The 13436-nt window shown below is 36.2% G+C and overlaps 1 protein-coding gene across 14 annotated transcripts in view; it reads right to left on the minus strand.

Annotated features, from left to right (window-relative positions):
* The window catches only part of Rbms3 (RNA binding motif single stranded interacting protein 3), a 1369918-nt gene that overhangs the window by 274024 nt on the left and 1082458 nt on the right, over nt 1–13436 (minus strand). For all 14 annotated transcript variants that reach the window (XM_013077038.3, XM_013077039.3, XM_021238654.2 and 11 more), the window contains one exon: nt 1484–1563. In XM_013077038.3, the coding sequence (XP_012932492.2) occupies nt 1484–1563 (80 nt within the window). The remainder of the gene's footprint in view (nt 1–1483; nt 1564–13436) is intronic.

The following is a 13436-nucleotide window of genomic DNA, read 5'->3' on the forward strand; positions in this document are numbered from 1 at the left end:
CAGTCAGTTCTCAAGGGAATGTTATGCATGGAAGCTAACCAAATCAAAGCACAGACTTCACTGTTTGTTCACTCACTGATTATCCAGTGATCAGTTACTTTGGGTTTTTCATATCATCTGCATGTCACTATGATGTGTCTTCCTGCTTTCCTGACATCCTCCCAAAATCAGCCAAGTCAGAAAATATCCTCAACTACTCCACACAAATATTTTGTTTATTTACATTTTTTTCTATATAATGTCAATGTATTTTAAAGAACTGATATACTTAACCCATGAATTCTCCAATGGATTTTAAATGGATGCATTGTAACCCAAACACTACTGAAATCTGCCTTTAAAGAAAAGACCAAAAGAAAAATATTATAAGACTAAAAAAGTCACTTTTCCTGTGAGAATCATCATAATCAAATCATCTTTATTCATTGTATTTTTCCTCAGTTTAACACTTCAATCATTAATTTTTGTATGCATTAGTGAATTACTTTTAAAATTTACTTAATATCAAATACCTTTCAAGTATCCTATTGCCATATTAATATCAAGTCGAGTAATTTATAATCCTGATAGACATTTTATATTTAATTCTTTTTTGTTAAAGGTAGTTCTTACTAGCTTTGTAAGCTATATCTTTGTAAGATGTGTATAAAACCTTAAGATTTTTGCCATGAGATATTGTGAAATGGCATGGGATAGTCTAGAGTGAGACTTAAACTCTTTCTAATGAATGTAAAGTATTTTTAAAATCTTTCAATCTGCTAGTTATTGATATTTCTGTAAAATATAAAATTATGCACTCAAATTTCATGACAAAATGTTTACAGTTTTCTGTACTTTTCTTATCATGGACTGGTAAGATATTTGGGGACTGCCATTACTCTGTGAACTCTACCATGAGTATCACTGCTATTTTATAAATTACAAATGAAGCTTTGACTTAATTTTTTTTTTTTTTTTTTTTTTTTTTTTGGTACTGGGGATTGAACTCCAGACCTTCTGCTTGCGAGGCAGATGGCGGAACCACTGACCTAAATCCCCAGTACAAAAAATTTTTGTTTATTATATATGTGTGTAGTACATAATGCTTACATTTCCTGTGGGAAGCTGCTACATGCACATTACACATCCTAATTCCTTTTTCTCATCTCTTGTCTCTTCTCTCCCTTCTCCCACACTCCATCTCTTAATCCATCCCCCATTTAGAATAATCTCAAGTTTTCAACATTAATTTTAAGAGTCATAAACAAAACATATTTCTTTAACTATGTTTTGCTCTGATTTTCTTCTCATTTTTATTACGGAATTAGTATCATATATTCAAAGAAAGGACAAGGAGGAATCACCAAGAAACTTCTGAGAAAGATCATTTGCTACATAGTATTGAAAAATATATATTTACAAAAACAGATATGGCTGTGTAATCATTTTAATAACAGCAATAAGCCGAGGCACTATTTGGTTATTTCTTCATGATAGTTCTTACCTGGGATACCTGGTGGTGTTTTCAGATATTTTCCATTAAAATGTTGAATTACCACTTCACATTTTTCAGTAGACTCCATTCTAGGAAAAGAAAGCAAACAGGAGATCAAACACTTTTTATGTTTTATGTGCTTTTATATATTTTGTTATTTTTTGTCAAGTTCTGCATACCAGAAAAAGGTAAAAGGAGGAAAGAAATAGAAAAGGAAGGAAGGAAGGAAGGAAAGAAGGAGGGAAGGAAGGGAGAGAGAGAGACAGAGACAGAGATGAGAGAGGAGAGAGAGAGAGAAAGGAAAGAAAGAAAGAAGGAAAGAGAGGAAAAATAAAAAAGGAAAACAAAAAAGTAATGGAAAAGTTTGATTTGGTAATGATCCAAATTGTCAACTGTCACCATCACCATGCTGAGCACTTTGGTAGTAAAACATCACAAAATCAACAGTGTTGAAAGTATATTCTCTGTATCACAAATTGCTATGCTGATGTCTCTGTGCTGAGTCTTCCTTCACCAGGAAGTGACCCTGAGATGCTGTCTTATCTGATTCAGACAAAGATGTTTGGCGATTGAAAATGATCAAATGTTTATAGAATGACTAAATTAGAAAATCTGAAAGGTAGGTCATAATGATGAGGGCATTGAGGCTTGACAAGACGAAGTTCCTTTGCAATAAGTCCTACAATGAGGATTTAAACCCCAATGTCTATCTAATATTAAAGCCTGTACTATAACTAGTAAGCTATACTGGGAGGGACTCCACAAAATAAATAAAGATGTGTTTTCCTTGAACAACTTGCAACCTAAAGCAGCAAATAGCATAGTAGTGTAGATATCAGCATCATATCATTTTTAGTGGAAACCAGTGATGTGCAAGATACCCAGAGTGAGTTATTTTGGTTCCTACACATGACAGGAAAATATAATAAATACACAAACCTGAGGTCCTATACTTTTGATGCTTGGGCAATTCCTCCTTTTCTATTTTGTACTAGATACCAATATTCTTGAACTGTTGTTCTTGTGCCAAATTTTGGCATTGCACATATAATCCAAGGAATGACCATTTTAAGTGATACCATCATGATTTCTGGCAGTGTTGACATGTCTCAAATACAATAGCATTTGTACCAATATTTAAATAATGAGCTATATTTGCTTTATTATTTAATAAAATTAGATAGGGAAGATTGAAATTAAAGAGTTGATTTTGTTGAAAGCAAATTAATTCCTACAAAGAGCACATTAGAAACAAAAATAAATTTAAGAAAGAGTTCACACACTCAAAAAACAATGTATATGAAATGTGTGAAATTTGTTCCAAAGGCAAAGTATAACTTTGTAATTTCTGATATGTTGCTAATATGAACTTTCTTGGAATGAAGCCCATCACTACAAGTTGTAAAACTTTCTATATCAACATTTTGCATGTGTTTTCGAGACCATATTACATGTAGGAGAAACAAGATAAGAAAAAATATGTTAACAAATGCCAATAATTAATACATGTTTATTATAACTACAGAAATTCAAATACGGGAGGAAGCACGGAAGCCAGGAAAGCACTGAGACGCAGGCTCAGAAAGCAGAAAAGCCCTGTGGAGAAGGACAGAGGGCAGGGACTGAGCAGGGCTGGTGGGAGGGCCTGGGTCCTCCGTGCAATGCAGAAGAGTGGAGAGTTCACCTGGGAAACTGCCAGAGGACTCAGGCAAACTATCTGTATCCTCATGCGAATAAATTTTAAGGTAAAGCCCCCCACTGGGGGCTGTAATTGTTTTCTGAAAATTTTGTACAGGTTTGTTTTTAGATGTATAGTCCTAGCAAGCATGGTATGAAATTTTTCTGTACTGCTGTGCATGGCAAGTCTTTATCACCAAGCAGAACAAATTCATGGGCAAGCAACCCTTGTCCTCATATGGATTCCTTGCCTTAGAACAATCCTGCACTTGGTTGAAATCTCTGCCATCACCATCTATCTTGAAATTGCTAATAATTTTATAACAAAGGGTCCTGTGTTCTTGTTCTTCACTGGGCCCCCATAATGTATGTTGCTTATCTGGCCATGAAAAGAATGTGGAAAAAACTGATTTGATATTAATTGGCCAATATTGATTTTATCAAATGACACCAAAGATTCATGTATTACTTAGAGAAAATCTTAAGAATGACTAAATTTGTTGTGTAAATAAAACATTTTTAAAGCTTCATCATGTGAAATTTTAATAAGTAAATAATAAAGTTGGATACTTAATAGCAAGGTCCCCCTCACTCCCCATCAGAAGATATTTGAATAAGAAAATCAAGATGAATCATTTTTCGTTCCTAATATTTAGGACTGGATAAGTGCAAATTCCTCAACTCTGACAGGTTTTCTTCCAGTTGAACCTGTTACCATAGTCTTCCAATTTTTGAGATATGTATTTTTTAAAGTAAGAAACTTCCATTTCTAGGAACAAAAGGATTTTAACTGCTCTTTCTATCTTCCCAAAGGATCTACTATCTATTGTCTCTTAGGGAAAATATCCTTTCCTCCTAGCAGAGACATGAATGGGAGTGGAAATGTAAGCCCTTAATTACTACAGATGTTACTTTATGGAATTTTTATTCCAGGAGAGCTACAGAATGAAAAGCTTATGCCCTAGAGTCCCCTCCCCATTCAATCTCTCTCTGGGTACTCATCTAGCTAAAAGGCAGTTAAGACTCTGAAGCATGCTTGCAGAAGACCTGCAAATCTAATCTTTTCTCTTTGTCTTAAAATGATATGGAATTCTATATGTAGACCAAAACTACAGAGAGGGTAGTGTGTGTGCATGCTGGCTGATTCTACATCATGTAGCAGGTGGTGGACTCACTCTACCCATCTACAATATTTTTGTTCTGTTGTGAAAGCTTCAAGTCTTCCCTTATGGATTCTAAATATGACCATCTTTTCTTAATACTGTTTTACAGCCATGTGAGGCTGGATGTGTTTCTATAAACACAAAGACAGCAGTGTAGATTGTTCACTTTGGGTTCATTCAGATTTAACTAAGTGAATGTCTGCTGTGAGCCTTTAGAGACTCTCTTCTCTCAAAGAATAAATGCAATAAAAGTCTGTTTTCTGTAGCTGCTGGCACTTAGTGTCAAACCATGTTATGCTGCACCACCCAGCAGTGACAATTTCATTTTAATATATGGGGCACATTTTAACAAGCCAAAACAGCCCCAGCAAAGATGGGAACTGCCAGGGGAAGGGTTCAGGGCTCCTCCCACCTTTCATGTGGAAACAGAACAAAAGTAAGACCTAGAAAACTGTGGGGGGGAGGAGAATGTATTTGAATAGCCATCTTTGTTAGAATGAGCCCATTTTCTTCTCAAGTTTCACAATTAACAGCTCTAAAATGCCAGCTCGAGCTATCTAAAATCTGGCACACGCTTCAGTTGAAACTGACACTAGCATTATCAAGTGAGTCTGAAAAGACAGCACACCAGACACAGCTTCCTTTACATGTCGCTTTCAGACGGGCCACTGAATCATTACAACTGCATCTATTCTTTCTAGGCGGTAACTGAGCCCCCTTGTGTCTCTCAGAACAGCTGAGTACCAGGCAAACCATTCACCTGACAATACATTAATTGGGCTCTTACAAGGCTCCAATCATTGTATAAAGCTTCAGGGTTTTCTGTTAGGTCTGATGTTTAAATACAAACACACATTAAAGGTCTTGTTTGACCTTTTCTTCTTGTCTCAGTGCCTAGAAATGACTGGTTTCAGTCATTTGAAACACATTGTAGAATTATGCTGCCTTTTTTAAAAAACAACAGTTACTAAGAGGAGCTGGCTTCACAGCCAATACAAATCCCACAGACGAATTATATCAGATGAGAGCCTGATCCAATATTAGTAGAATGTTCTGGGTCAAACTTAACAGGCAGAGGTACAAAACTATTTTGCAAAATCATTTGCAATGTACCTATTTTACTTCAATAGAAAAACTCTGTTTACGTTCTTAAAGCTATAAGCATTATTAACCATGTATTTAAAACAAATCTATCTTGTCATTTATTATGGTTAATGAGAGTCTTCCACTATTGTGAAATGTTTGTGGTTTTGCAATCACAGTCTCCATACAAATTATTGGCAATGGAAAGCATCCAATGTTGCAAGCCAAACATTTCCATTTCCGGTAAGATTTACGCCGTCATCAAAGTTTTTTAAGTATGAAAATGTGTGCTCTTTTAGACCTTTCAAAAACAAATTATGTCATTTACTTCTTAGTCCCTTGTAATGGAAGGAATAATAATGAGTCCTAGGCATAAAGATGAATGAAAGAGTTGAATTTTCTTAGTTTTTGAAATTCGCTTTCTTCCTCTCAGGCACCTGACATTCTTAGGCTGCAAGTGTCATCCATGTGAATTGTAAACCAGAATGCCCTCCCGCCATTGCTTTATGGAGGCACCAAGGCATTTTGGTACTGTCTTGCTCAGCATTACATCACATTCTTCTTGGGAAATGGAACTGTGAATAATATTTCACTAATGAAACTCCTCTTCGAAGTTTTTAGAATCCCAAAATTTCAGGACTATAAGTGGTCTGAAATATCAACTTCTACATTGTGGAGATGAAGAAACCAACTGTGGTTCATTCCCCTAAAGACTAAGTAGTGGATTAATGTGGAATAAATATCTGTCTTTTAACTCTCAGTTCTGGTAGTTCCTTTGGGATTGATGGCTCTCCTTGCTGGCCATGTCATCCTTCCTGATTCCTTATAGACTTACTCACTTCAGCCTATATGAAATTAGATAAAACCTGTTATCTCCACACCATTCAGCCACTATTAACTAGAACAACTATTTTTTAAAATATCAATATATGCCATTATGATATGACAAAGCACATGTCAGTATTATTCTTTTCAAAAGGCCATGGGTTGTGTAGGTCCTATCATGAGAAAAACATCAGACAAACTCAGGTGTGGAGACATTCTCTAGGACACAGGATCAACACTATTCAAGGGGAACAAGGAAAGCTTGAGAAAGTGTCACAGACCAGAGCAAGGTGGTGAGATGGGACAACTAACTGCTACATGGTACCCTGGATTGGATCCTGGAACAAAAAAAGTAATATTAAAGTAATATTAAAGGAAAAATTGGTGAAATCCAAGTAGAATGTGGAATTTAGTTAATAATAATGTGCCAATGTCAGTTTCTTAATTTTGATACATTGCCATGGCGATGCAAGGTGTTAACAATGGGGAAAGTGGGCTGAGGATTTAGCTCAGCAGTGCTGGTGCCTGCCTCACAAGCGCAAGATCCAGAGTTCAATCCGTGGAACTGCAGGAAAAAAAAAAAAAAAAAAAAAAAAAGTGGAAAATGTGTGCTTTATACAAGAAATCTGTATTATCTTTATAACTTTTCTGTGAATATGAACTGGTTACAAAAAATTAAGGGTTTACTTAAAACATTACTAAACAAATCAATACAGTGTTACACAATTGTAATACCAGTTAGTGGGAGACTGAAGCAGGAAGACCACTTAGCAGAGCCCCTGTCTCAAAATAAAAAATAGAAAGAGCTGGGATGTAGCTCAGTAGCAGAGAAGCACTAGTTTCAATTCTCAGCATTACTCTCACCAAAATATTCACTGTACCTTAAATCTATCAGGAAATTTTTTTTCTTAATTTCACTATCTGGGGCACAGCCCAGGAGATTCTGACTAAATCGTTTTGGCTCAAGGCCCAGGTACAACATTTTCAAAGCTAACTGGGTGGTTCCAGCATACAGCCAGAGTTGAAAACTACTATTCTGGAATATTCCATGTCAGATATCTCAGACTGGAGACTGTGGGTCAAATCCCATCAACAGGTATCTTTTGTTTGGGTTGAAAATATCTTTTGAAAAATCTGAAATGATTTACAAGGTATAAAAGTGAGGAGTCTTTACAAGAAAATGTGGCTTACTTACTCTTTTTGAAAGATGGGATGGTCTGACCTATATATTATCTGTAGCAACCCTGGTAAAATTAAATATATACTTGGTTTTAAATATGTACTTGGTCTTTGCCAAGCTCCTAAAACCTTTAGAATTTCTTGAGTGACAAGAGTGCCTTTTGTTATTCACAACAGGCATTTTTCAACTGGGGTCTGATGCTACTAAAAGTGGTACTCCGGGCAGGGCTGGTCACTAGGAAAACCATCATACAAGGGTTAGAACTTTCAGCCCTATTTGCCAGTCTCTGAAGACTGGATAGCAGCTAGAGAACAAACTCAAACACCCATTGCCATCTCCATAAACACCTTCATAAAATTCTCTAAACACAAGGTTCAGGAACTTCCTTGTCAGTGGACAGATTGGTATAATGGAAGGGAGGTGGCCTAAAAAGCCATGGAAGCTCAACCTTGCTTCCCCTGCACTTGTCCCTGTGCATCTTCTCCATTTGGCTGTTTCTGAATTGTGAATATTTTTTGAGTCATTCTAGGAAGTAATCAAACCTGAAGGGGGTTTATGGGAACTGCTAAATTTGTAGTTGGTCAGGTAGAAATGTGAGCAGCCTAGGTGTTCTCATTTGTGACTCATATGGGACTGAGTTCTTAATACCTGTGTATTGTGATGATAACCCCAGGTAGTGAGTGTGAGAATTGAATTGAACTGTAGGACATGTGATTGATGTCATAAAATTGGAGAATTAGTGTGCAAAAACAACAAGTATTTGATGCCATAAAAACCTACACATTTTGGGTCAGAGAAAAAGACACAGCCACCCTGGGGTAAAGTTGAAGAGCAGTTGCTTTTTTTGAACAAAGTAGGTCTGTTGCCATCATTCCTACCAACTTGTATATAGTAGATGCTATATATTATTGAACTTGCATTTTTTAACAGTAGAGTCAAGAGAAAAACTATTTAACTGAATTTATCTCTGTGTATTAGCATTTCTTATATTAGTCCCTCCTTTATATGTCTTCTGTCTACTCTATTCCCCAAAGAAGTAACTCTTTATGGATTATATTCTCTTGTCCCTCTTACCTAACAGCTTTCCACTGGGTTCTACTATGGAGGTCTGAAGGGATATCAAAAAGCATGAGTAGAAAGAGGTCTATGAGGTTCTTCCTCACCCTCTCCCTTCTTTGGCACAGTGACTGTGTAAGAGGAGGCACATCCCTGCCTATCTACAGTTCTTTCATGCAGCCCCTTCTCCAAGTCTCTCGGTCTTACTGGACTGTCGTCAGAACACTCTGCTACCTGACTCTTCAAAGATGAACTGAAGTTCTCTGAAGAAGCTGCTTTTACATTGAGGATCCTGCACAGCATTCCACCTTGGCTGACTAGAACACCATGGTTTATGAGGTATGGAAAGCTGTAGATGGAGAGCCAAAATTATCTGAGGTTATTATGGGCCATCTAATAGTCAATTATCTTAGCTTTTTATCTAACCTAAAATCCCCATGATGAACCGATAAATGTCTCAGACTCTGTTACTAAGCTTAGCAGACATCCAGCCTCAATCAACCCAAAAGCTAAGAAAGGAATGAGTTAACATCTATACATATAGGAGATATTTTCTGCTTTTCTGTAGACTCCCTACATGGTTTTTCCACAATGTAACTGGTGAATGTATTTATTTATGACTTTCTTTCATTCTGTAACTGTCAAAGTTCATTGTAATCTCTTCCACAGTGGAATATGCAGTCAGAGTAACTTGAACCTATGTTCCTGAGCCATGATAATTCATATCTGGCTCAGAAGGAAGTGTTTCTCATTTCCTTTAAATAAGTCATTATTTTATGTCCTTGTTTGTCCCTTGGCATCTGCACATTTCTTTGTCAGTTCTCTAACTCTGCTCATGATTCTTTAAGCACTTCCTTATTCTAGTCTCTTTGGTTGAATCATCTGGAGTGAAATTCTGTATCTCCCTCACCATAATGGATCTTCTATCAACAACAAAGGTATAAAAAATTATCCCAGAGTCTGTGTATTTCAAGAAACGTGTAAGAATTTTCTTCCACTCAATCTGGAAATCAATTCTCTCTCTTAGATTACCTGAATACCCTGAGGGGCACTTTAATTGGGATGCATATTAATGTAACTCAATCCACAGATTAATGATTTCAAAGGATTCCTTTGCTTAAAGAAATGGAAGAGAATTAAATTTAAAAAAATTAAACTGAGGGGGGCCGGGGATTTAGCTCAGTGGTTTCGCCACCTGCTGAATACCCAAGTTCAATCCCTGGTACCAAAAAAAAAAAAAAAAAATTAAACTGAGACGAAGGGAAAATTAAGAAGTATAGATCTATTGGTCTAAGGAAGTCCTTCCATTTAGTGTTCCTGGAATACATTAAGAAACTACTCTTTTAAAACGTTTTAAGAGAGTTTTAATCAAATTCTTTGAGCTACAGCCATATTTCTTTCCTAGGTATTATGATGTATAATGCATCTGTTTCTTGTCCTGTGCTCTGCCCAACTTTTATTTTTACTTTCTTTGTCCACTGCCAGGATTGAGCTCTTCATGGCTGGTTCTGCTTATCATCGCATTTTAGTTTAAGAAATCTCTTTTTAAAAGCTTTTCTTTTCCTCTATTCTCCCACTCTACACATTCTATCACATCATTAGCTTTTATTTTGACTTGGTTACAATGTAACTATTTGATATTATTTGATGTTTGATTATTTATTAGTCATTGTGATTTTCTCAATCTTATGGAATGTCAGTCCTAAGGCAGAGATATTCTTTTTGCTTCTAGGACAACTATGAGCAGGTAGGAGAGCTCAAGACATATTCACCTGGCATACTGAATGAAGAAATATATTTTATATATCAGGAAAAGGCTGAGAACACTTAAGTAACTGGCCAAACAACACAGATAAGAGATGCAGAACCAAGTTGTAAGTTAACTTATTTCTGATTCATGGAGAACTATGTTCATAACCATAAAGAGGTAGACAATGAGTGGGTTGCACCAATCTATGGAAAGCTGAGTACAGGCAAGATATTAAATAAATATGACTAAAACTTATAATCTCAAAGACATTTCCAAGTTTTCTTCTCTATTGGACAGAAGCAGACTACATGCCTCAACCCTGCATAGCCTTATCTATGCTCCAAGAGTCACTCTTATGCTTACAACAGGTACAGGGCAGAGATTTCATAGGTCCTGAGCATTTTAATAACACATGTTCTCAATCTAGAAATTCAGTTTCTCATGGGTAAGTAATTTTCAGTACTCTCTTGTTATCCTCAAAGGGCAATTTTTGGTGTATAGCCATGTCCATAAAGTCATATTTTCTTCCTTCACCAGATCTTTATAAGGGTAAACATATATGGGGAGGGAGAGAGAGAGAGAGAGAGAGAGAGAGAGAGACTTGAGTCCAGTACATTCAGAATAACAAATTATTGGATACAATTTAATTCATTTGCTTAGTTAGTTGATTTGGGTTTTAAAACCTAGGGTTCTGAATTTATAGACTAGAAACAGAATATTCTACCTTCTCCAACCCTGTCCATGACTTTCTGATGGTGACAAGAAGGCAAACAGGAAAGGAGAAGAAATCAATTAAAATGGAAGGAGACACACACAAAACAAGAACAAAGAAGCTGGCAAATGAATACTTCCTACAGACCAAAAGCATACTTTCCTATGGACCACATCTGCTGGCAATGAGAAGAGGAATTAAAATTACCAAAACAAATGAAACATAACCTTCTTCTCTACACCTTCAATAAACACAATAGTAACTGGTTTTTGTAAAAATACAGCTGCAGTTTGGAGCTTACTAATCACTAAATTTATACTTTAGAGATTTTCTTTGGTCACATTTGATTTCCTGGTTCCATAAGTTTGACATAGTAATTTCAAAAGAAATGCTAAATGTGTAAGGGAAGAATCTTTACCACATCAAAGGACTCTAGGTAGATATCAGCAAACATACTCCAAACAAAAAAAGCAAGTTCTGATAAGATGTAACAGGATCAAATATTTGCCTACAATCAAATATTGGGATTTGCTTAATAATTTCTATATTTTCATCATACTCATTCTGAATAAGTGTGCTTATTATGCTTCAGGAGTGAGAGAAGACAGGGAGCAAGGAATATCAGGCAATTGATGGTAAATCATTAAAATGTTAATGATGTTCAAAGTTATAAGTAGAAAAAAGGAATATATTAAATCTATTTATACTGATATTTTTAATAATCAAGCTAGTATTGGTCTGCCTATAAATGCCACCACTAGTATTATCATCACCATCATCATCTTAGTGAAAAGAAGAACTGCAGTGATTTATATAGGAAATCTGCTCATTCAGGAGAAAGAAGTGAAACACAGGATTTACCATGTGTTAAAAGTCATTCAAACAAAGGTCCATGAGAAAGAAATTAAAAGTACTAAAAAGGATCAAAAAATACTGCAAAATACAAAGATCTGTGTCTCTCACACTCTTTAGCTCACCAGGGGACAGTAAATGAATTTTTAAAAGAGGTTCTATGTTCCCAGATGTTAAAGCTAGGTTGTGAATGCTCATCCCCCACCCCCATTTCTTCTCTACTTTGGGTCATCCTTTATTGACCTCTCATAACACTCTTTCAATGAGAGTTTTGCTGGACAAACAGTCTCATGTTTCTGGGAATGGGAAATGGATAACATGAGCATCCAGCCCTGTCCCTCCATACCCTGGTTGATGTATGCCATGATCCTCACCCTCTCAGACAAGGTAGTCAGCCAGTACCCACTCACTCTGCAGGAGTGGTCTGACTGTCAGCACTGCCACCGTACCCTTCTGTTTTCAGAGGTTTATGACTTGGCTGTAAAATGCTGCAGAGGATGGTGTATCTTAGCAAATTGGTTTAAGTTACAAGAGAGTAAAACAAAAACACACACACACTCACAAAATAAAATAAAATGTCTGTAATTTCAGACACTATTTAGTGTTTCTGGAACTTTAAAAAGCCTGTAATTGTGCTGTCTGTGTACCCTACTGGTATTCAAATCAATGCTTTGAAGTTCAGTGATTTAAATATAAAATGAAGATACTCTTTTTACTTTGAAGAGATAGTTATCAAAGAAGTTTAATGTATAGCTTGCAAGTGAATAATAATGAGGGATTTTCTCTCTAATCAAAGGAATTTTAGGATCTCTTGCACACAAATGAAAGACCACATTTGATGGTTACAAGTCACCAACGGTACATTCAAAATAAAGCCCACTCAAAGAACTATTCAGATTTTGTCATTTGAGATAATCACAAGTTCAAGAGATGTGCACAAAAATTTTAGTAGACACAATTCTCGTTCTTCCAACTCAATACACAAATTCTTTTCATAATTCTTGTGGTACTGTGAATTTTTTGAGGAAGAAACAATTTATAAACCACAGTATCTGATGCTACTGTAGTTTTCTCTAATATCCCAGTACTCTCTATTTCAGAAGCAGCTTGTCATTGTCATCAAATGTTTCCTGCATGTTACTATAGTGAAAGAAAGAAAAAGAAAGGAAGAAAGAAATTGAAGAGATTTGATTTAATTATCATCAAAATTTTACTAAAGATATGTTATATGTGAAACAATATTGTAGGTTCTGGAAATGGTAGGAAGGAGAATAAGCTATGATCTCTATCCATGAGGAACAGGAAGAAAAGTACTTGGCATGAGTACTTTTGGAGAAAGTGATATGTAACACAGTGAGGCATCAGCAGGTGTCACTTCCATCTGGAAAAATGGACGCCTGTGGTGCTGTTGTCCTTAAAGTGCAGTCCCCAGATCTGCACTGGCAATGTCACCTGGGAACTTACGTGGTTTGGGCCCTACCCCAGACCTATTTGGTTAGAGACTCTTTAAGATTGGGATTCATCAATTTGAGTTTCTAAGAGCCTTCCAGATGATCCTGAGATGCAGTTCTAATGCAATTGTAAATATTTCCTAAACTTTACAGAGCTGCAGAGTCACTTGAATTGCTTGTGGATACAGATTATGGATCACTGCTCACTCCACC

This window comes from Heterocephalus glaber, unplaced genomic scaffold, assembly GCF_053883595.1.
Source record: "Heterocephalus glaber isolate CG9 unplaced genomic scaffold, H.glaber_assembly_v1.0 deba00001472, whole genome shotgun sequence".
Taxonomy (NCBI): domain Eukaryota; kingdom Metazoa; phylum Chordata; class Mammalia; order Rodentia; family Bathyergidae; genus Heterocephalus; species Heterocephalus glaber.